Raw genomic sequence first — 25,306 nt, forward strand, 5'->3', positions numbered from 1 at the left:
CAACAAAGGGAGACTCACAGACCTCATCCATCCTCTAGCCACCTGAGAGACAAGCATCCTTATCATTGTGGTCAAGGTGGATGGCTAGAAGACATCAGATAGCCTCAGGACTAAGGAAGGCCTTGAGCTGTCTTGAGGCATCAAGGGAAATATGGGAAGGTAAAGGATGAATGAGGATACACTACAGAGGTGTAATGTCCTCTTAGAGGCATCTCCAAAGGAGTGGGGAACAAAGAGATGGAGGACAAAATAAGCAGACATCTAGACAGTGGCATGTGGGCAAAAGGAGCAGCAGACTGTGCCAAGAGACAGGACTCAGTCAAAGGAGTAGGGGAAATGTCTGCATTTCCTCTGAGAGCAACAGGACAGCACAGCAGTGTTTTATATGGGGACATCCTACTTAGAATGACACCATGGCTGCATGGACTGGAGATCCAAGTAGCATGGAAGGAAAGTGATGTTGCCCAGGCAATGATTGTGTGAAGATGATTTGAACAAGGAGGTAATGAGAAACAGGCAGGTTTGGGAACACAATTTAAGTCAATGTAAAGACTTCAGATAAGTAGCCTGACCAATAGTTTCTGCCACACAAAGAAAAACCTGGACCATGAAGCACAGGTAGGTGCATCTCTGTGAGTTCGAGACCAGCCTGGTCTACAAAGTGAGTTCCAGGACAGCCAGGGCTGTTACACAGAGAAAGAAACCCTGCCTTGAAAAAACAAAAGAAAACAAAGAATAGAACCTGGGGCATGAGTTCCTTGATCCTGAGCTGCCTCCATGTCAGATCAGCACACAGACTCCATGAAGGGGGAAAGGAGATCCTCTGAGATCCCACCCACCAGGTGCCAGGGTCTTACATCCTGTTTCATGTAGTTCTGCTGCTCCCTAGCACGGTGGGCCACATCAGATGGGCAGAGTGAGGAGAGAAAGGCCACATACCTTCCCAACATCATCAGCGAAATAGAGATGGGGCAGAATGGAAACCTGGATTTGTGACTCCAACTCTAGAGCACATCTAGCTGCCCCACACAGTTACCCTGAGGTTCTCAAGCCTGGCTCATGCACACAGGCAAATTCCTCCAGCAACAGGGAACTCACTACCCCGTCTCAGCCCTGCCACAAAACAGCCACAGGATGCAGCTGACTCTTGCCTCTCTATGAAACTGGAAGGACAGGATCATGATAAAGAGCTGTCTCAGTTCCTGGCCATATTTGAGCCCCAGTAATGCAGCCCTGGACCCCTGTATCATGATGTCAGTACTACCATGTCAAGCCAGCCTAATGGGCAAACCTGCATGAAAACAGGGAAATGGGCAACAGGCATGAACAGACAGCTCAGGGGTGAGTAAATACAAGCTCCTCCCTTCACTGGGAAATATAAATCATGATGGCAAGTGGCAGGGAGCTACATGTGTGGCACCCACTCAACCAGGCAGGAATGTGGAGGTCTGAGAAGTCCCATTGGAGAGGCTGTGAGTAGCACTATAAAGTGACAGAGGTGAAATCTGCCACAGTCATAATTGAACTCAGCTGAAATGAAGTCATTTCATGAGGAGGTATATCTGTTATGATGAATAAAATATAGGTCAACAGGGAGGTGGAAACCCCTCCATCCCCTCCACATTCACAATGGAGAAAGCATGGCATGAACAGGAACAGGTAGAGAAGGAAGGGCCATCACTCCTCTGATGGATTTAAATAAGGTCTAAGAAAGTGTTTTAAGGTGTGATTAAGGCTCTGAGTTCAGTCCCCAGTACAGAAGAAAGAGATTGCGATGGGTGGGGCTAAAGTCCTTGTTGGACCCCCAGAGCGTCTCCCTGGGCCATGTCTCAGCTGTTTAAACATATGACATCATACACCACACAGAAAGAATCCCACCACTCTCTCCAAAAAGACCTGTTCGATGAGACCCTCTCTTACCTGAGTCTTCTCACTGTCTCCTAGGACCTTATTCACAATTCCCTTTGGTTTTTCCCACTGCCCGTTTTCCCAGTGACTAGCCAGAAAGTCCCTTTCCTTGTTCTTAGACCCAAACTCCTCTTTCCACCTTGGCGATCTCACCTCTGAGCCCCTTCCAGTCCTCTAGCACCTCTCTCTCTCTCTCTCTCTCTCTCTCTCTCTCTCTCTCTCTCTCTTTTTCAGGACAGGATTTCACTGTATTGTTTTGTAGTCTGTCCTGGAACTAGCTCTGTAGACCAGGCTGGCCTTGAACTCACAGAGATTTGCCTGCTGGGATTAAAGGTGTGTGCCAAAAATGCCAGGCATCCAGCACCTCTCTTAAGTCATGGACCATGCCACTGTTTACTGCTATAGGTTCAGTTATATCCCCCCATTACTCACACTGAAGTGCTGACCCCTAGTACCCCAGAATGTGACTGTAACTGGAGAGAAGACCTTTAAAGAGGTGGTCAGGTTAAATAAGGTCACTGGTGGGCCAAATCCCATGAGACTGGTATCTTTTTAAAAGAACTGTGAGAGCTTCCATGAGGAGAAGGTGAGTAACAGTAACAAAACAGCTGACAGTCAGTGGTAGAGTGATTTCCTAGTAAGTGCAAGGCCCTGGGCTAGATTCTCAGCACCAAGGGGAAGGAGCTTTATGCAAGTCCAAGAGAAAGAAACCTTGCTAGGCCTTGAACTTGAACCCCTAGCCTCAGGAACTGTTAGAAATAAATGCCAGCTGTTTAAGCCCCAGCTTTGGCATTTTGCTTCTTTTCCATGAGAGATGGCCAGAGTGGACTCTCATGCTGGCCAGCAAAGCATCTTGCCCCTGGGATGGGCACATGTCCTGAAGCCCAGCCTTGTTAAGTTGTGGGATCAGGGGAAACATCGGGATGTTTACAGTGTGGGTGGAGAAATGCCAAGGCTCTTTCCAGAGGTCTTCAACCTGTTGTGGTCCTGGGTCTACAATGGTCATCTGGCTGTCCCCATAGCATTTTTGAAAAGCAATACAACCTCTGGTCCGGCTGTTCCGAAGCCAGCATCATCCCTAGTTTTCCAGTTCCTTAGTCATCTTAACAGTCCCCTTTTCACCTGGGTGTGTTGGACTTGGTTTCAATTTCTACTTCCAAGAGACCTTGTCTAGACATGCTCACGGCCTTCTCAGATCTCTGCATGAAAATACAGACACTCAGAAGGGAAGGCAAAGCCAGGCAGCTCCAGCAGAACAGAGGACCATAGTAGGGATGGGTGGGAGCAGATGGGAGGAAGGAAGTCTTCAGACCTCAGCTTGGTGAAGTAGAAGCTAGTTACCCTACCTTGTAATCTACTTTCATATTCCTAACATCCTGAACTGATAACATGGCTGCTCTGCATGCAAGACTGCCTTTCATAGCTTCACTTGCAGCTAGGTGAAACCATGTGACTAAATTCTAGCCAATGGGATCTACAAAGATATACAGGGTGGAGCTTCTGAGAAGTCCCTGCAAAAGCAACTCACATGCCCTATGTTTCAGAGTGCCAGAGGAGCTGCATATGTCGAAGACCTCTTCCCTACTAGGCAAGCTGAGGCAATCCCAGGGTGGGGGTGATGAGCCCAGAAATCTCATATTTGAAAGTTAACAGGATACTTGTTAACACATGAGAAAGACTTGACTCATATGAAGTTGCCATTTTTTGTGGGTCAATAAGCACTGAATATTGACAATGTTTAAGGTGCAACCCATACTTTGGTAGTCACAGTCATAGTCAGAATCTTCCAACAAGTCCCGAGTCCTAGAAATTCAAGCTCAGACTGGGGTCCCACATCTCCTGCTCTAGCTCCCACTTTCACCCATGGTACCACAGCATTGCTGCGGCATGCCTCTAACCTGGTCCTTTATTTCCCAGGATACTGGAGGCATCCCTCCTCCTTAGACTGTGTGGGGTTAACCCCACAGAATGTAGCCAGGTGTGGGGGGTATTACGATCCAGGGGTGCCTCCATCCTGGCCCCCTCTGCCACAGCCCAATGGGTATCATCACAGTGTGTCTATGGGTTGGCTATACCCATTCTGAAACAGCAAACTATAAAAGATGAACTCTGTCCTGGGAGACCCTGCCACTCACTTTGGCCAAGTCCCTTCTGAGCATCAGTTTACTCATCATGGTCCAGCAAGGCCATTAGGTTCAAAATAATGTCAGAGCCCCAGCCTGGGTATCAGGAATCAGAAGACAGATAGGACACTTGAGAAGGACAAAGCTAACAGGTGACAAGTAGAAGGCTTGGGAAACTGGGATTTCAGAGGCTTCAACAGAAGTCTTGGTGTTAACATCCTGTTGCCTGAGCTGAAGTGGTCCACTCCTCTCTAGTCCATGAGAGAAATGATTCTGAGGTTGAGATGATACAGGGGACACATGAGTGTGGAGAGGAGGGACTCCATGTAGCCAAGATCTAGACAGAAAATGCTTGGAAAGAGGCTCTGCAGGAGGGGACCTGCCTGCCCATGTCATACAGACCACAGAGCCCAGCTCTGTAGTCAGTACTGAATCTGGTGACCAAAGCAGCAAGACTGTGTTGAGGCAGGAAAGGAGCTGGCTGAGAGCCACTGCCCTCCTGGAGCGGGCAGAATGCATTGAGATAGTGTGAGGTGCTGCCTGCTGGAGCCAAGGAGCAGGTGGGGGAGGCTCCAAGAGACTCGAATGCATGCAGAGGACTTGCACTATGGCGGGCACTGATCTCTAGAGAAACACTTATGGCCCTTAAGAAGAACCAGTAAGGTGTGTTTAGAAAGAGGATGAAACTGAGTGGAGGGGCCAAGGTCTCACCAGCACGTGGGAGATGGTTTCCCTGCTGGCTGGAAGGAGTGGCCTTTTAAAGGGCCTTTCACAGAGTAACACCATGCTCTGACCTGGGTGGGAGCCCTGATGACAGCAAGCAAGCTTGGGAAGCAGCCAGGATGCTAGACTGGACTGGGGATTTTAAACATCCCAATGGAGTTGCTAGTCATAGCTAGGGCTGAAGAGAGCATTCAAGGGGCCTGGCTTTGCAGCAGAGCTGTGTGCGTAAGCCCAGCCCAGAGAGACCTGTACTACCCTGAGCCTCGGGGAAGGTCACAGAGCAAAAATGAGTCTGCTGCCATCTTGGGCCCCCACGTCTGGACACATACGAGTGAGAAGACATCTCCACATCCTTCCCCACCATCCAGGACCTTCTAAAGATCAGTGACATTCTCTGCTCCCTTCCCATCACAAGCTCATCATGATTTCTCTGCAAGATGAATTCATGTGTGCACATGCTCAGGCATACATACATGTCTGCACATGCCAAACCCTCCCCAGGCACTGCTGCAGGATCAGGTGGATTGTGTCACAGGGTTATGCATGCTGGGCCACAGTAGAGAGTGGTGGGGAGTGTGGCAGAGAGTGGGTCACTTAGACCCTACCTCAGGAGGCTGTATTCTTAGCTCTCTCACGATGATGCCAGTGCACACTAAGTGATTGATAGAGCTGCCCATTTCCCCAAAGAAGCTGCAACTTCTTATGATGGGTAAAACAACCCACATTTAAATTTGGACCTCATTTGAGAACATGTTGGATCTGCCAGTGAGCCTTTGGGATATCAGTCTGTTTGTAGCTTTGCCTGTAACCAACAAAATGGCATGGCTTCCATCTGCAATGTTGGCCTTCATTGGGAGACCTTAATCCAAATCATACACCCACAAGATACAATCAGCAAGGGTATTGTAGCATAGTGCAAGCGAAGGGATCACAGAGGACTCCCAAGGTACTGACTGACTCTCTTCTTACCCCAGAAGGCCCTGCTCAGAGTCTGATGATTACATACCCACTTTAAGCTCCTTCCCGAAGACAGTTCGCTCTCCCAGAGCTGAGCAGTTCCAGCGGCCATTGCGGAACTGAAACTGACACTCGTCCAGGCCCATTTGGGAGCCTTCTCCTATGACGATGATGGCGTCCGGCCGGCTCTGGCAGATTGCCCGCTGTCTGGGAGCCAGGCCTGGTATCTTGTTACAAATGATGCTTGCACCCAGAGCGACCACCGAAGAGAAGCCACTGGAGGGGACACAGAGACAGTGGGTGAGACCTGAAGGAAGGTGGTGGTTGGCAGGTACTGGAGGGGGCAATCTCCGGCTACTACAATGAACTTCCCACAGAGACACAGTGGGGGAGAGGTCTGAGGGAGGGCAGGACAGAAGGATGGCATGTACAAATTTTGGCTACAAATCCTCTGAACACCTAGCTAACACCCAGGAAATGTCTGCTTCCTACAGAGAACAATGACACCATGGGACCCAAATTTTAGAGATGCTGCTATTTACTAGTGCCTAAGGGGAAGGTCCTCTTTCCCATCGAAGCCTCCCTTCATTTTCTAACCTGGAGCAAGTTCACACCCCCTCTGTGTATCTCAGAGCCAGCATTGCCTAAGCAAGAGCTTCTGGTAGGCAGTCTGCACCCCGGAGGGTGGCTGGAAAGCACATACTGAGGTGCCATTTCCAATATTTTGGGAACTAATTCCCAGGGGCTAATGCTAGCTGGGGTCATCTGAAAAACCTAGGTAAACTTAGAATACCAGATGTGTCACACAGAGTAGAAGACACGGAAGCCAGTGTCACCTACCAGAATGGGAAACCTCCAGGGATTTGGGGACCTTAATCCTCGGACCCAGGGGTCAGCAAAGCAGTTAAAAGTCTGCAACTGCCCCAGAAAGGAGAGGGCCACGCCCTCCTGATCTCCGCGCCTCCTCCCCTAGGGTAGCTGGGCCCCTAGTTAGTCAATAAGGTGTCCGATCCCCCAGGTTTATTTTCTGCTCTTTTTTTCTTTAGTCTTCGGTGTCTCCGCCCCCACCCCCTTTCTAATTAAAAAGATAATACCTAACCCAGCCAGAGCCAATAGGCCCGATCCGCTTCCTGGATGCTGGATGAGTGGATGAGCGCAGGGCGGCAGTGCACGGGCCAAGATGAAGATTAAAGCAAGTGGGGAAAAAAGAAAAGCCATCCAGACATGGGCGAATCAATAACACTTAAAACACACCCGCAGGCGGGCAGCGCGCGAGCCCAGAAGCCGCCTCTCGATCCGCGGTCAGGCTGGAGGCCGCCTAGTCCACTCAGCACACACTTAGTTGCGAAATCTCGTTCCAGAGAGGTGGGGTTGGGGAAGTGGGAGGCCTGAGGGTGGCCGTGGAGAAACACAAAGGGTCTGCCACACACGCCCCCTGGCCTTGGGTCCAGTCTTCCCCAGTGGCGACGAGAGGTTCACAGCAGGTAGTGAGGGGTGTGTAGAGAGGCAGGTGTGAAACCTACCAAGGTGACTCCTGGGCACCAGCACCTCTGTCTATGACTAAAGCCCCCACGACCCCCAAATAGTGCTGCACACAAGTCACTTCCTAAGTACAAAGGGAGACAACGTGTGATGCATCACAAGCTACATCTGGAGCCACCGACTCCCACTTTTTTTAGTAAGAGTGTCCACTGCCCCATTCCTGACACGCCTGGGCTTCTTGGCTCCCACCCCAGCGACCCCAGGGTCGAGCTGTCACGCTTCACTTTGCGGGTGCCTAGAGAGCATCTCCCCATGGTGTCTCTGGCCATCCATTGACGATCTCTGGTCTTACTATTTGTTTCTGATTGTTGAGGGTGCTGTCCTTCTGGCTTGGAAAGGGGCTCTGAGGGTCGCTGGAAATGGGGTGATGCCAGGGCTTTGAGAAGTGGTTTATGCTTTTACCAGAGAACGCCCCCACCCCGCGCCCCTAGATCCCTATTTACTACGTGGGGACCCCTGTCTACAAAAAGGCTGCGCAGGCACCACCACGCGCTGAGTTTTTTGTTTTGTTTTGTTTGTTTGTTTGTTTGTTTGCCGTGAACTGAGCTCTCTAGGGATGGTTGTAGTCTGCCAGACCTGCTGTGCTTGTGGCTTACGCGGTCCCTGGGTAGGTGACCCTATGCAGAAGCCAGTCTCCTCTAGAGTTCCAGAGCTATCTGTTTCTGAGGGTTCCCAGACTCCGAGATCCTTAGGATGGCCGATTCCCTGCCCTTGGTCATTGGAACAATTCGCGCCCAGGTGTCCGCTCGCTGGAAGCCTTTGTGCCCACAGAGTTCCCGCACCGCCCACTGCATCTCCTGAGCTAAGTTGGGTTTCACGCCTCCCTCCCAGGTCCAGCCAACTTTGCCTGGACCGCACGCGCGGTAGGGACGCGCGCTCGGCGCTTACCCGATCCGGAGGTAGACCATGCCCAGGCTGAGAAAGAGGTGGCCCAGACAGCGCCGCGCTTTCCGGGTCATAGTCCCCGCTGGTGGCGGGTGCCACGGGCCGGGCTGTGCTGATCCCGCCGGCCGGGCCCGGCGGGGCAATCCACATAGCCTGCTCAGGGGGCGCGGGCCGAGGCTGCCTGGGCCGTCCGTCAGTACGTCGGTCCGCGCTAGGCGCTGGAGACTGTCCCAGAGCGCCGGAGCCGCGGAGCGGGAGGGAGGGACAAGCGCGCAACGCGGGGCGACGCTGCGCGCCAACGATCGCGGCAAGTGTTTGAGGCGCGGGGACTGCGGGGCGCTGCTGCCTCCCGCCCCCGCCCCTCCCTCTCTGCCCTTCCCCCGCCCGCCTCCCGGAGCGCCCGCCCCGCGCCCGAGCGCCCGCGGGTCGGGTATGTCTGCCCCGAGCGCGCTCCCGTGGCGCTCCTCCGAGCTCGCGGTGGGAGGCGGGGGCGCGGAGCAGAGTTGGGGGTGGGGGGCGGTGGAATCCCGCTCGCCTGGCATCCTTCACTAACTCGCAGGTTGAGACCAGCAGGTGCCCAAAGGCCATCCTGTGGGTGGAGAGGATATAGGTTCATTCCAGAAACCTCGCGCCTTGTTACAGCTCTGTCACACGGGAGCTGGGGTGGCGACCTCATCTGAAGTACTATCACACACATTCTTTCCTCACCCTTGTCTGTGCAAGGGACTGGTTGCACAGAGGGCTAGACGTTCCAGGATCCTCTGGAATCTAGCTACCGGTGGAGACTAGGAATTGGACTGAAGCCCAAAGGCCAGAAGCAGAACCTGAGAACTCACGCAGGTGAAAGCTCAGTGCGCTCTCGTGACGACACCTGCTGGGAACATCTGGTAATGCATTCTGGCCTGGCGTCTTCTGACCAGAGACACTGACCCCTTCCTTTGATGAAGCACCTCAATCCAGAGAGCTAGAGGATATACAGCCCAAGGAGTTTCACCTGGAGAGACTAAGGCTCATGAAGCTGAAGCCAAAATCAAACTCAAAGTCACCATCTGGTAAATAACCAGATTGGAGCAAGGTAGCCCCAACTCTAGTGAGCCACACTATTATTCTCCCCAAACTAGGCCTGCTTAGCCTTCATTGCACACACTCATTTGCATAATGCACAGCTGGTGTTCATGCATGGATCCACTGGCTACAGACTGGAGCCAGGTACCATGATGAACACAGTGGATTCAAGGAACAAGGAAGGCCTTCCTCTGGGGACAGTGGGAAGACTGGCCTTACAGCTCCAGATGGCACAGAGTGTTGGGAGGTCACAAGATAGGATGATGTGAGAGAGGGTTCTGGGTATTGGAATTCATTTTAGCTCTGAGGAGGAAGGTGGCTGGGCTGTCCCTAGCAGGTCACAGGATTTGGACACCTGTCATGGTAGAAGCTGGGAGGTGGGTGAGGGTAGAGGTGGGGTGAAGAGAAAGAAAGCCAATGATATGGAGGGAAGAAGGTGGCAATGCAGACCCAGACTTACTACATATGGTTTTTCTAATGTTAGTTGTAGCCTTCTTTTTGTATTAGACAAAAGAGGGAATTGTAGTGATATATTATTGATGATTTTGTAGTGATATATAATTTATGATTTATTAATGCTTGCCTGAGGATTCAGAAAGCAAAGTCAGCCACAACCCATAGAAGCCAAGCACACACTTTTAATCCCAGCAGCCAGAAGCTAGGAGGTGGTAGTACACACCTTTAATCCTAGGACTCAGGATTAAGAGGTAGCCTAACTCTGAGTTCAAAGCCACTCAGGGATACACAAGATTGAATCAGTCTAAAAGAGTAGCAATCACATGGCTTTAATCCCAGCATTAGAAAGGTATATAAGACAGGAGCAAGGAGTCAGTATCAGGCATTGATTCTCCAGCCACACTGAAGATAAGAGTATCAAGGAGAATAGGAAGACACTGAAGTCTCAGGATTCTGCAGCTATGTTGAGGAGAGCCAGCAGTTTGCGGCCCATTCAGCCTGAGGCGGAGGTAAGAAGCTAATGGCCAGCTGCTTTGTTTTTCTGATATTCATCTTGAAGTTTGAAACCCAATATCAGTCTCTGGGTCATTTATTATTCATGTTACTGGCTTGGAGTCCAGTAGGGGACACTGGAGAATAAGCAGGTGACTCGTTTGGTGTGTGCATTTCAAAGCACTAAGATGGCTGTGTCAGTTTTCTGGTGCTGTGACAAAATAAGTGAGATGAATAAACTTATAAGCAGAAAAGTTTTTGTTTAGCGTGTAGTTTCCAATGTTTCAGCCCATAGTCTCTTGGTTCTCCTACCTTTGGACTTGTAGTAACTACATACACTATTAGGGTAGCTGCACACATTACTTAGCAAAGGGGAATGCTTGGGTTGTGGCAGCTGGGGAGCAGAGAGGCAGAGTCAGGAAGAAACTGTGAAATCCCCTGATAATTCAATTTCCTACCATTGGATCCTATGGTGGTTTGAAAGAAAATGGCCCTCAAAAGGAGTGGCATCATTGGGAGGTATGGCTTTGTTGGAGAAGTATGGATTTATTGGAGGAAGCGTGTCACTGTGGAGGTGGGCTCTGAGGTCTCCTTTGCTCAAGCTTTGCTCAGTGTCTCAGAACACTTCCTGCTGCCTGCAAGATGTGGGACTCTCAGATACTTCTCCAGCACCATGTCTGCCCGCACACCACCATGTTCCCCACTGTGGTAATATCTTGTTCATACAAATAAAGTGTGCCTGAAGATCAGAGGGTGGAACTTACCACTAGCTAACCATAGAGGTCTAGAGGTCTGGAAGTCTGCACAGACAGGCAGGAAGTAAGATGGCTGGGTAGAGAAAGGAATATAGGCAAGAGGAAAAAGGAACTCGGGTCTCTGCTGCTGGGAAGCTAGTGAGGTAAACGTGGCTTTGGCTTGCTTCTTCTTCTATCTGATCTCTCGGCATTTCCCCCTATATCTGATTCTGGGCTTTTATTATTAAGACCTATTATAAGTCGAATTATATCCTACCATGATAATGGACTGAGCCTCTGAACTGTAAGAGAGTCATCCTAATTAAATGTTTTCCTTATAAGCATCTGCTTCACAGAAACAGAAACCCTAACTTTTAAAGGTCCTACTACCTTTGAGCAGAGGAAGGTGATCTCTGATTTCATGGATAGCCTGATCTACACAGTGATAACCTGTCTCAAAAACAACAAGAAGAACAAGAAATAGAAGTTTCTACAATCCCTCAGTGGTGTCACAGGCACCAGTCTTTGGAAATATTTCAGGATCCCAACTGTGGCATAGTGTCTAGGCTGCCAAGAGTGACTGAGGTCTCTGTGGCCATGAGTGGACCATCAATCAAATTGGAATACGGGTGTGACATCTTGGTACCTAGGATCAGTGGGGAACATGTTGCCCAAAGCCCCAACACCTCAGCCTGATTAACAAACAGCTGGGGAAGGAAGTCGGTAAAAGTGGAGCACTCCCCTCTCCCCTTCCCTCCCTCTTTCCCTGCATCTCATGTGTCAGCTGTGGTGTGTGTGTGTGTGTGTGCGCGCGCACGTGCGTGCATGCGTGTGTGTGTGTGTGTGTGTGTGTGTGCGAGCGCGCGCGTGCGTGCGTGCGTGCGTGCGTGTGCGAGCGCGTGCGTGCGTGCGTGTGTGTGTGTGTGTGTGTGTGTGTGTGTGTTATCAGATGCACACCGAACACTGCAGAAGGTGCTCCTTGTCCTTCCTCTGTGTGTAGCTGGAGTGCCTTTAGCTCTCCTTCCACCTGGTAAACTTGTAGTTCACCCTCTAAGGCCCACCATGTCTCCACTCCCTGAAAAACCTGCCTTGATCCACCTGGCTTCTATCCTTGGTTCTCCTTTATCCCTTTGTCAAATATCCCTCAAGGATTACATTATGCAAGCCCTGCAGCAGATGCAGATACAGATACAGAGAGCCAGATAGTCTCTGCAGACCTTTGAATGAGTCAGATATATATCTCCACATAGGAGCAGGTCATGACTGAAGACAGCATATTTTATTGTAATTCTTCCTTCGGCTTCCACTGGCCCTGGACAGAGTCCTTCCCTCCCTAAAGTATGTCTGGGCTCACACCATTTGCCTCCCACTGCAGCATAATCTGCAGAGTTCCTTCCACTCTGATTACACAACCCCACGGGGCTTATGTCAAACCAGGACCATGGCTTGCTGAAGAGATCACACATTTGGGGGTCAGCTAAGCCTGGGGTTTGGTTCCAGTTCTGCCTCTTATTAACTTCATGATCCGAGACAGTTTTTCTTTTGTTCATCTGTTGGGTGTGCTCTGCAGCTAGTTACTCTCATGTCACTACTCACCAGGGGTCTAAGAGTTCTGAAGTGGACACTGAATCTGATCCATCCCAAGATCCATAGCCATGTGAAATCGACTGTCTTGGGTTATCTACAGACTTTCTTTTGCAGATTCCTCTTAGCCCAGGGTCTCTCTCCCCATTTGCAACCTGTACTTGGATCCTGGAAATAGGCATCTCGGTGACCCAGTGAGTTGCCTGTTACTATCTTCAGACAAACCAAACATACCTGGGCAGCACGTTTGCCTCTGTGCTTTGTCGCCATCTGCTGGAGACGGAAAAAATGGTCACCTAGGTCCATATAGCAGTTGCGTATTCCCTTGTCTCAAGGGAACAAAGGAGAGGGCAACAGGGTAGGACTCCCAAAATCCTCCTGTAGCTTCTGTAGGTTCAGACATAGATGCACACACAATCTCCCCACAACACACACACACACACACACACACACACACACACACACACCTGAACAAAAGGAAAGAAGGAAAAATAAAGACAAAACATCATGGACTGCAGAGTGAAGTTGAATGCTGCAAATGTGACAGAATGGCTGTGGGAAACCTTGCACAGCAGCAAAGAAGGGCTCTGACAAGATCTGTGCTAGCATGGGGAGATGAGACGCACCCAGGACACCCTGAAGACCCACTTCTCCCCATCACAGTGGATGCTGTGCTGTATTACCTTGGCCTACATGCTGGCCTGTCCCCCTGACCGGACTCAAGCATCACTGAGATGGATGGATGTGACACCGAGGTGATAATCTCAAAAGCCTGAGCACCCAGTCCCTGGAGAATGACAGTGGGGAGGAGCAGTAAGAAGGAAGTGGCCAAAGCCACTCGAGAGGCTGAGGCCTGACACCCAAGGCTTCTGAGCAGGACTGTAGCCCTACCCTGGGTGGGACTGTGTAGGTGAGGTGAGTCTCTGTGGTTTCTGACTGTCCTCTGTGTGGACGGCCCCATTGTGTGTGTGGCAGGAGGGTTCCAGTCCTCTCTCATGAAGGCTTCTGGACATCTGCCTTGGAGCTGTTGCCTTCATGTCCTGTCTTTCAGGTTGGGAGCAGGTGGGACAAGTTGATGAGGCCTACAGACCCCTTTCCCACATCTAGAGAGCAGCAGAAACCCAGAATACAATCACAGTCAGCTGTGATTGACAAATTACCCCATTGCAAGGTAGCTCACCATGGCAGGGAGCTGATGGGGATGTTCTGTGTATATGTTTCTCTCATTGGATAGTGAATAAGACACTGCTTGGCTGATCGGCCAGACAAGAAGTGATGTAGCTGGGCAGAATCAGGATATATACCAGGACAAACAAGAAATCATTCTCTTCCCTGTGGAGACACTGAGCACTCATGTAGCAGGCAAAGGAGTTGCAGATCTGGCATTCCCCAGTAAAGATAAGGCCACTGGAAATACATGGATTAACAGAAATGGGTTAAATATTAAGACAGAGCTAGCAATAAGAAACCTTAGCCAATGACCAACAGCTTTATAACTAATATAGTGTCCCTGTGTTTCTTTGGGACTGAGAAGCACGGTGGGATCTGCCAGGCCAGAAAGCTCACGTTATAGAATGGCGCCAGCAACATGTGGCATGGCATGAATTTCCACATAAACCTGACAAAAACTTAAAAAGGGATTTTAGAAACAAAAGAACAGAGACAAGCACAGGTCTTGGTAGTAACATTTTCTCAGGTGGTCTCTGTTTTGTTAGAGACAAGCAGAAACTCTCATGGCTCCTTTAAGAGAGGTTTCATGAGTCAGCATAAGCAAAAAAAAAAAAAAAAAAAAAAAATGCTGGGCTCTTTTAAGAGGCCCAACACCAAACAAAAATGGGTGTATGAGAAGCTGGCAGCAGCAATGACCAGCATTCTGCATGGAAGACTTAGCTTTTACTCATAAAGAGTTGAGGCACTGAGCACAGCTTCCAGTGCTAGCAGTAAACTTAGGCCCACCATGATGGGAAGCCAGCAGCTAAAACATCTACTTTAATTTTAACAATACTGTTTAGCAGATTAAGACTTGTGGTTAGAAAAAAGATATACAGTAAAGACATATTCAAAGGGAAAAAATAAAGCCTCTGAAGTTTTCAGGGTGTTTAAAAATATACATAGGCTTGGAAGAGTAAAGAAAAAAGAAACAGAGTAGCTGGGTGTGGTTGGCACATGCCTTTAATCCCAGCACTCAAGAGGCAGAGGCAAGCAGATCTCTGTGATTTCAAGGCCAGCTTGGTGTACATAGTGAGTTCTAGGACAGGCAAAATACACAGAGAAACCCTGTTTGATAAGAGGAAAAAATAAAAGTAAAAGTAATAGAGTAATAATAAATAAAAAATAAGCCATATAAAGATGGAAAATACACAGAGAGTATGAATGCTGTTTGCTATTATGTTGTCTTTGAATTGTTCAGTTGCTAAGGAAGGAACAAGAACTGCTAAAATACACTTGATCATCAATGATGCTGGATTAATCCAATTTATATATTTTAAAAATGCTTTGACTTCAAAATTTAAATTGAAGGACGGATTACTTTGGAGAAAAGGTTTTGTTCTTGTTTCCACAGAAGATGAAAAGCTGTGGATTCCTTCCAGACTAATATGGTTTGATCAAACAAGACCCCCTGAAGCAAATGCCTAGGTGATCCAACATCTAAAACAGCTGAGACAATGCAGCCTTACGACAACTACAACAAGGACTTGGCCAAGTTTTTGTGTTTTGTAAAGATCCCCATGGTATTTCAGCACCCCCAAACAGCAGGAGAGAACAAGGCCCACATTCCCAATATTGTTTATAAATGTTTGTTTTCACTTAAACGGGGTTGTTTATAAATGGTTAATGATCACAGCCGATCTTTTTAAAGAAAAAAAAAAGGAAAAAGGATACTTTGTATTGGAATGGATTTTCATTTATTGACACAAATTTAAGATCAATTTTGTGATATGTATATTCCTCCTCTTGTTTAGGTATTGTGTTTATATAGCTCATTTTAAAAATGTAATGTATTATTAAATACAGATTATATATAGTCACCTACAATAGTCAAAACTTATAGTTAAGTTAGTTAGGTTTTCTAGATATACAGAGATATACTTGAGATGGATAGATAATCTTCAGACCTTTCAAAGACCTGCAGAATATGGCATTTAAAATGGTTTGGGGTTTTTCATGGCAAAGAGACACAACTGCTCTTGGCAAAACCAATTACATCAGAAAGGAGGATGGGCATCGAAGAGACTCATTATGGAGTTTGCCTTCAACATGGCAGAAATAGCCATTTGGGCAAGAAACTGTTCTTGCCTGGACTGTTTGATAAACTGGACATGCAGGATCCACAGGAAAGTGACTGCTAAACTTAATGGGAAAGTCCTAAAGGGTCCCTGCTTCATGGAAGAGTCTGCCAGACATTCTGCAGGACACGGAAAAAAAAATGAATGACAAACTGCCAATGCCAGCCGACAGTTAAAATTTCCTGCTTCACGAAGAAGTCTATCAGATGCACTGTGGCCTATGGGCTAAAGATGGATGCTCCAATTTACAAAAGAACTTCCTGTCTATTCTAGAGTTTATTTTTTATAATTTTTAATTTAAATTTGAAACAAGCTTATTTTACATGTCAATTCCAGTTCCTGCACCCTCCTGTCCTCCCCTGTTGTCCCCCCCCACCAGTCCCCATCCCATCCCCTTTCTGCTCCCCAGGGAGGGTGAGGCCTTGGGGAGTCTTCAAAGTCTGTCATATCATTTGGAGCAGGGCCCCCCATGTGTCTAGGCTGAGGGAGTATCCCTCTATGTGGAATGGGCTCCCAAAGTTCATTCATAAACTAGGAATAAATACTGGTCCATTACCAGAGGCCCCATAGACTGCCTAGTCCTTCTAACTAACACCACATTCAGGGAATCTGGGTGGGTCCTAAGCTGGTTCCCAGCTATCAGACTGGAGTCCATGGGCTCCCCCTTGTTCAGGTCAGCAGTTTCTATGGGTTTCTCCGGTCTTCTTGACCCCTTTGCTCATCTCTCCTCCCTCTCTGCAACTGGATTCCAGTTCTGCTCAGTGGTTAGCTGTAGGTGTCTGCTTCTGCATCTATCAGCTACTAGATGAAGGCTCTAGGATGGCATATAAGGTAGTCATTAATCTCATTATCGGGGAAGGGGATTTAAGGTAGCCTCTCCACTATTGCTTATATTGTTTGTTGGGGTCATCCTTGTAGATCTCTGGACAGTTACCCAGTGCCAGATTTCTCTTATAACCTATAATGGCTCCCTCTATTGTAGTGTCTTTTCTTGCTCTCCTCTATTCTTTCCCTGACTCCATGTTCCTGCTCCCTCATGCCCACCTCTCCCCTCCTCTTCCTCCTAACTCCCTCTCCCTCCCCCTATGCTCCCAATTTGCTTGGGAGATTTTGTCTCTTTCCACTTCTCCAGGGGACCATGTATATCTCTCTTAGGGTCCTCCTTGTTTCCTAGTTTTTCTGGCAGTGTGAATTGTAGGCTGGTAATCCTTTGCTCTATGTCTATACTCCATATATTAGTGAGTACATACTATGTTTGTCTTTTTCTGACTAGGTTACCTCACTCAGGATGGTTTCTTCAAGTTCCATCCATTTGCCTTCGAAACTCAAGATTCCATTGCCCCCCCACCCCAAGTAGTACTCTATTGTGTAAATGTACCACATTTTCTCTATCCAGAAGTGGAGGAATATACCCTTTTCTCCACATCCTCTCCAGCATAAACTATCTTTGGTGTTTTTTATTTTAGCCATTCTGACAGGAGTAAGAGGTTATCTCAGAGTTGTTTTGATTTGCATTTCCCTGATGGCTAGAGATGTTGAGCACTTTCTTAAGTGTCTTTCAGCCATTTTAGATCTCTGTTGAGAATTCTGTATTTAGTTCTGTACCCCACTTTTAAATTGGATTATTTGGGTTTTTTGTTTTTTGTTTTGTTTTTGTTTGTTTGTTTTTGCTAACTAGCTTCTTGAGTTCTTTGTATATTTTAGAAATCAGTCACATGTGGGGTTGGTGAATATCTTTTACCATTCTGTGAACTGCTGTTTTGTCTTGTTGACTGTGTCTTTTGCCTTACAGATGTTTTTCAATTTCAGGAGGTCCCATTTATTAATTGTTGATCTCAGTGTCTGTGCTACTGGTGTTATGTTCAGGAAGCAATCTCCTGTACCAATTTGTTCAAGGGTACCCTCCACTTTCTCTTCTAAGAGGTTCAGTGTGGCTGGATTTATGTTGAGGTCTATGATCCATTTAGACTTAAGTTTTGTGCATCGTGATAGATATGGATCTATCTGCAGTATTCTACAGATCAGCATCCAGTTGTGCCAGCACCATTTGTTGAAATGCTTTCTATTTTCCATTGTATAATTTTAGCTTCTTTGTCAAAAGTCAGGTGTTCATAGGTGTGTGGGTTAATATCAGAGTTATCAATTCAATTCCATTGGTCTTCCTGTCTATTTTTGCATCAATACCAAGCTATTTTCAGGACTATAGAGCTTGAAGTTAGGGATGGTGATGCCTCCAGAAGTTCCTTTATTGTATAGGATTGTTTTGGCTATCCTGGATCTTTCCATATAAAGTTGAGTATTGTTCTTTCAAGGTCTGTGAAGAATTGTGCTGGGATTTTGATGGGAATTGCATTAAATCTATAGATTGCTTTTGACAAGATTGTCATTTTTACTATGTTGATCCTACCTACCCAAGAGCATTGGAGATCTGAAGTGATATATTCACTTTTTCTGCACCTGTGGCACTGACCATGCCCACTGGGAGTGGGGACAGGGACAGACGTGAGACAGGCATCCTTGGGACCAGGAACCTGCTGGTGTTCATCTGCCTCTGTTGTAAGTTATTTCTCCCTGAATAAACATCTATTCAGCCTATCTGTTTTTCATGATCCTCATTAAACCACGACAGAGATCTTTCCATTTTCTGGTATCTTTAATTTCTTTCTTCAAAGACTTAAAGTTCTTATTATATAGGTACTTCACTTGTTTGCGTAACATTACCCCAAAATATTTTATGTTGTTTGTGGCTATTGTAAAAGGTGATGTTTCTCTGATTTCTTTCTCAGTCCCTTTATCGTCTGTATATAGAGGCTACTGATTTTTTTTTTGAGTTAATCTTGTATCTTGCCACTTTGCTGAGGGTGTTTGTCAGTTGTAGGAGTTCCCTGGTAGAGTTTTTCGGGTATATGTAAACTATCATATCATCTGCAAATAGTGAAAGTTTGACTTCTTCCTTTCCAATTTGTATCCCCTTGATCTCCTTTTGTTTTCTTATTGTTCTAGCTAGAAGTTCAATTCAACAATATTGAAGAGTTATAGAGAGAGTAGACAGCCTTGTCTTGTTCCTGATTTTAGAGCAATCACACTGAGTTTCCATTTAGTTTAATGTTGGCTGTTGGTTTGTTGTATATTGGCTTTTATTATGTTTAGATATGTTCCTGTTATTCCTGATCTCTCCAAGATCTTAATCATGAAGGGGTGTTAGATTTTGTCAAAGGCTTTTTCAGCATCTAGTGAAGTGATCATATGGTTTTTCTTTTTGAGTTTGTTTATATGGTGTGTAAGGAGTAGGTTTTTTCTTGCCGGTTTGCCAGCCCCAAATAATATGCAGAGACTCTGTATTTGATATAATGCTGTTGGCCATGTGCTAGTTTCTTATGGGCTAGCTCTATCTTAAATATTACCCATTTCTATTAATGTAAGTACTTCCACGTGGTCTTATCTTACCGGACAGAGGGGCTGGCGTTCTCTCTGTCAGTCCACCATCTTGAATCTCTCCTCCCTACTACTTCCTCTTTCCTCCTGGTCCCACCTATCTTGCTTTCCTATTGGCAAACAGTGTTTTATTCATTAACCAATATGAGAAACATATTTACAGAATGACATCTCCCATCATCTCCTCTTTTGTGTCTAAAATAAAAGAAGGGTTTTAACCTTAGCATAGCAAAATATATAACACAACAGTTATCCAATAAGAATCATGGTTAACAATATTTAGTCCATTAACATTTAGCAAGATTTAAAGAAAATATTCCATCATCTATCCTTCTTTGTGAGTCTAAAGTCTTAAATGTAATTTATCTTTAATCCTAACTAAGGAAAACTATAGCCATAACTATTTGTCTTCAACTCCCTCAAAGACCACAGAAGGATAATATATAAACTCTAGAAATGACAGAGACATCTTACCTGGTCAGTCACCTGAAGTTCTTCTGTAATCTTCCATCTTCAGCCTATAGACCATAGTGTGTCTGGCAGACTCCACAACAAAGCAGGAAAATTTAATCTGTCCATCTATATTGGCAGTTTATCAATCACTTTTTTCTGTGTCCTGTAGACTGTCTGTCAGACTCTTCCATTAAGCAGGAACCCTGTAGCAATGTCCATCTTGTATTAGCAGTCACTTTTCTGTGGGTTCTGCATGTCCAGTTTATACAGCATAAAGTCAAACAGTCCAGACAAAAGCAGTATCTTGCCCAAATGACTAATCTTGCCATATTGAAAGCAAACACCATAACGCGTTTCTTCAATGTCCATTTTCCAATCTGACGCAGGTGGTGTTGCCAGGAGCAGTTATGCCTCACTGTCAAGAAAAACCCTACACCAATTTAAATGCCATATTCTGTAGGTCTTTGAAAGGTTTGAAGAATGCCTATCCATCTCAAATACATCTTGAAAACCTAACTAACTTAACTCTAAGTTTTGACTATCATAGGTAACTATCTATAATCTGTACTAATTTATACATTGCATTTCCAAATGAGCTATATAAACACAATAACTAAACAAGAGGAGAAATATACACATCACCAAATTGACCTTAAATTGTATCAACAAATGAAAATCCATTCCAAAACAAAGTATTCATATCTATGCCATAATCCCCTTTTTACCTTTAAAAAGAGATTGGTTGTGATTATTAACCATTTATAACCAAGTCCATTTAAATGAAAGCAAACATTTATAGACAATATTTGGGAATTTGGGAGTCCTTCTTTCCAAACTGCTTCCTGCTGGTAGGGGGCGCTGTCATGGGGATCCTAAGAAGACACAGAAACCCTGGCTTGTCCCAACTGTTTTGAATGAAGCCTACTTGGTTATGGTGGATGATTTCTCTGATGTGTTCTTGAATTCGATTTGCCAGTATTTTATTGAGTATTTTTACATCAATGTTCATGAGGGATATTGTAGTTCTCTTTTTTAGTTGTATCCTTGTGTGGTTTGGGTACTAAGGTAATTGTAGCCTTGCAAAAAAGAGTATGGCAATGACCCTTCTGCTTCTATTGTGTGGAACACTTTGAGGAGTATTGGTATTAGCTGTTCTTTGAATTTCTGGTAGAATTCTGCACTGCAACCATCTGGCCCTGGGCTTTTTTTGGTTGGGAGACTTTTGATGACTGCTTCTATTTCATTAGGGGCTATAGGTCTATTTAAATTGCTTATCTGTTCTTGAATTATTTTTGGTGATATCTACCCAGAAAGTTGTCCATTTCTGTTAAATTTTCAAAATTTGTGGAGTATGGATTTTCAAAGTATGAGCTGAAGATTCTCTGAATTTCCTCAGTGTCCATTGTTATGTGCCCCATTTCATTTCTGATTTTGTTAGTTTGCATGTTCTCTCTCTGTCTTTTGGTTAGTTTGGATAAAGGCTTATCTATCTTGTTGATTTTCTCAAAGAACCAACTCTTTGTTGCATTGATTTTCTGTATGGTTTTCCCAGTTTCTATTTATTGATTTCAGCCCTCAGTTTGATTATTTCCTGGCATCTGCTCCCCTGGGTGAGTTTGCTTCTTTTTGTTCTAAGGCTTTCAGTTGTGCTGTCAGTTCTCTAGTGTGGACTATTCTCCAGTTTCTTCACGTGGGCACTTAGTACTATGAACTTTCTACTGCTTTCAAAGTGTCCCATAAGTTTGGGTATGTTGTGTCTTCATGCTCATTGAATTCTAAGAAGTCTTTAATTTCTTTATTTCTTCCTCGACCCTGGAATGGTGCAATTGTGCATTGTTCAATTCCCATGAGTTTGTAGGGTTTCTGCAATTTGTGTTGTTGTTGAATTCTGCCTTTAAAGCATGGTGGTCTGATAAGATACAGGGGGTTATTCCAAAATGTTTGTGCCTATTGAGGTTTGCTATATTACAAGTATGTGGTCAGTTTTAGAGAAGGTTCCATGTGGTGCTGGGTGTTTGAGTGGAATGTTCTATAAATGTCTGTTAAACCCAACTGGGTCAAAACTTCTGTTAGTTCCTTTGTTTCTTTGTTAAGTTTCTTTCTGATAGACCTGTCTAGTGTTTAGAGTGGGGTGTTGAGGTCTCTCACTATAAGTGTGTGAGGTTTTATGTGCGATTTGAGTTTTAGTAATGTTTCTTTTACAAATGTGGGTGCCTTTGTATTTGGGACATAGATGTTCAGAATTGAGACTTCATCTTGATGGATTTCTCCTGTGATGAATAACAAATGACCTTCTTCATGTCTTTTGATTGATTTTAGTTTAAAGTTTAATTTGTTAGATATTAGGATTGCTATACCAGCTTGTTTTTGGGTCCATTTGATTAGAAAACCTTTTCCCAACTGTTAACTCTGAGGTGAAATCTGTCTTTGAAGTTGAAGTGTGTTTCTTGTATTCAGCAGAAGGATGGATTCTATCTTCATATCCATTCTGTTAGCCTTTGTCTTTTTATAGGCAAGTTAAGACTATTAATATTGAGGGATATTAATGACCATTGATTATTAATTCTTGTTTGGTTTGGATTTAGTAGTAGTGGTGGTGGTGGTATTATGTGTGGATTTCCCTCCATTTTTCTTTTGGCTGTTGGTAAAGTGGAATTATCTATTGCCTATGTTTTTGTGGGTGTAGTTACTTACTTGGGTTGGATTTTTCCTTCCAGAACTTTCTGTAGGGTTGGATTAGTTGATAAGTATTGTTTAAATCTGGTTTTGTCATGGAATATCTTGGTTTCTCCATCTATAGTGATTGAAAGTTTTGCTGGGTATAGTAGTCTGGGCTGGCATCCATGGTCTCTTAGTATTTGTAGAATATCTACCCAGGACCTTCTGGCCTTCAGAGTTTCCATAAAGAAGTCAGATGTAATTCTGATAGGTTTGTCTTTATATGTTACTTGGTTTTTTTCCTTTGCTGCTCTTAATATTCTTTCTTTATTCTGTATGTTTAGTGTTTTGATTATTATGTGGCAAGGGGATTTTTTGTGGTCCACTCTATTTTGTGTTCTGTAAGCTTCTTGTACTTTGATTGGCATGTCTTTCTTTAGGTTGGGAAAGTTTTCTTTTATGATTTTGTTGAATATATTTTTTGCACCTTTGAGTTGAGTTTCTTCATATTCTTCTATACCTATTAGGTTTGACCTTTTCATGGTGTCCCATGTTTCCTGGATATTTTGTGTTAGGGATTTGTTGGACTTAATATTTTCTTTGGTTAATGAATCTATTTATCCTGGTGTATCTTCAACACCTGAAATTCTCTCTTCCATTTCTTGTATTCTGTTGGTTATGCTTGCATCTATAGTTCTTGATCATTTACCTAGGATTTCTATTCCAGCATTCCCTCAGACTGTGTGGTTTATTTTTTTTAATTGTCTCTATTTCAGTTTTCAAACCTTGTATTGTTTGAATTGTTTCTTGCAATTTTTGGTTCGTCTTTTCTTCTATTTCATTAAAGGGTTTTCTCATTTTCTCTTTTAGGGTCTCTACCATCTTCCTGAAGTTGTTTTTAGGGTCATTCTCCTCTGCTTCATCTATGTTGTGATGTTCAGGTCTTGCTGGTCCCTAGACTCTGGGGGCATCATATTGATTTTTCTGTTGTTGATTGTGTTCTTACACTGTCATCTACCATCCCTTCTTCCAGTACTTATCAGTGGGGTCTCTCCCTCGCCTGGTGGATATGGGACCAAGGTTCTCTTCCAGTGGGTACAAGCAGGTCCAATACTTCAATGGCTCTCCTCTTCTAGTAGGTGTAGGAGGAACCAGGGTGCTGGCAGACTCTGGATAGGCCAGTCCTCAGAGACAGGCTCCCCTGCATGCAGTTCCCAGTCCTCAGGAGGTTCTGCAATTCTAGAGTTTATATACTATCTTTCTGTGGCCTTTGATGGAGTTGAAAACAGTTATGGTTATAGTTTTCATTAGTTATGATAAAAGATAGGTTATGTATAAGACTTCAGACTCTAAAAGATAGGATAGATGATAGAATACTTTCTTTGACTCTTGCTAAATGTTAATGAACTAAATTTTGTAGCTATAGTTCTTACTTGATAACTGTTTTGTTATGTATAATTTGACTATGTTAAAGTTAAAGCCTTTCTTTTTATTTAGACAGAAAAGAAGAGATGATGGGGAATGTATATGTTCTCTTATTGGTTAATGAATAAAACACTGATTGTCTGGTTGGCCAGACAAGAAGTGATGTAGCTGGGCAGAATCAGGATATATGCAAGGACAAACAGAAAATCACTCTCTTCTCTGTGGAGACACTGAGCACTCATCGTGTAGCAGGCAAAGGAGTTGCTGATCTGGCATTCCTCAGTAAGATAAGACCATGTGGAAATACATGGATTAATAGAAATGGGTTAAATATTAAGACAGAGCTAGCCAGTAAGAAACCTTTGCCAATGGCCAATAGCTTTATAACTAATATAGCATCCCTGTGTTTCTTTGGGACTGAGAAGGGAGATGAGATCTGCTGCACCAGAAACATTCATGTAACAGGGAGCTGATGGGGAAAAACATGCTCCCCTCATGAAATCCAGAAAGCAACAGAGGGACATGAAGGAGCTGAGGTCTTTCCTATTCTCTTCTCCAAGGCCTTGTCCCTGGTGACTTAATATCCTCCTCTGGGTCTTACCACTTGAAGGTCTAGTTACCTCCCAGCAGCACCACAAGCTGGGGGGCAAGTCTTCACATGGGCCTTTGGTGACAGCTAAGGTCCAAAGTAGCACCTTCTATTGTGGAATATTGCTTTAACTAAGCAAAGATGTATTACATTTGTTTCTCCTGCATCTGTTTAACTATGTAAAGATGTGTTTCTGTTTCACCTTGCCTGCCTAAGGCATCTGATTGATCTAATAAAGAGCTGAAGGGTCAGTAGATAAGCAGAAGGGGATAGGCAAGGCTGTCATTCAAAGAGAATAAAATAGGAGGAGAAATCTAGAATGAGAGAGAAGAAAGGAGGAGAGAATGAGGAGAAAAAGAGGATGTTCCCAGGGCCAGAAGCCAGGCAGATGCCAGAGAGAGAGAGAGAGAGAGAGAGAGAGAGAGAGAGAGAGAGAGAGAGAGCAGGAAAGTAAAATGTACAGAAAGAAAGAAATCTAAAGAGCCCTGAGGCAAAATGTAAATGAAGAGAAATGGGTTAACTTAAGTTAAAGAACAAAAGCTAGCTAGAAAAGAGCATAAGCTAAGGCCAAGCATTCATAACTAGTAAGTCTCCTTGTCATGATTTGGGAGCTGGTTGGTACCCCCCACCCCAAAAAAAAAAAAAGTCTGCTACAACCTTCTATCTGGTTAAGGGAAAAACAGCTCCCACCTCTGCTCTGTGAAACCATGGCAGTGCTATTGGGTAGAGAAGCCTGCTGCAGTCTAGGGTGAACTGCAGAAGGGACAGAAGTGGCTTGGGCACAGTTTCTTCCCATGCAGATGGTGCCAGAGAATGAGAGAAAGGAGAGGAGGCACTCAGTGCCCTCTTGGTCCTGATCTCTCCAACTCAGAAACAAGGCCTGACACACTAATGGTGAGTCTGCTTCTCCCCCAGAGTACTGTGTTTTTAGAATAGAAATGCTCAAGTCCCCAAGAGTGACACTTTAAAGTGTAGTGGGATATTCTCTTT

At 45.3% G+C, this 25,306-nt stretch overlaps 1 protein-coding gene across 1 annotated transcript in view; it reads right to left on the reverse strand.

Moving 5' to 3' along the window:
• Window positions 1–8,490, reverse strand: part of Wnt7a (Wnt family member 7A) — a 44,686-nt gene extending 36,196 nt beyond the window's left edge. Inside the window, exons 1-2 of the mRNA XM_051203421.1 lie at window positions 8,142–8,490; window positions 5,761–5,987 (exon numbers count right to left, since the gene is read on the reverse strand). Coding sequence (XP_051059378.1) covers window positions 5,761–5,987; window positions 8,142–8,212 — 298 coding nt within the window. The 5' untranslated portion in view covers window positions 8,213–8,490. The remainder of the gene's footprint in view (window positions 1–5,760; window positions 5,988–8,141) is intronic.
• Window positions 8,491–25,306: the final 16,816 nt, after the last annotated feature.

The sequence above is a fragment of the Phodopus roborovskii genome, unplaced genomic scaffold (assembly GCF_943737965.1).
Source record: "Phodopus roborovskii unplaced genomic scaffold, PHOROB, whole genome shotgun sequence".
Classification (NCBI taxonomy): domain Eukaryota; kingdom Metazoa; phylum Chordata; class Mammalia; order Rodentia; family Cricetidae; genus Phodopus; species Phodopus roborovskii.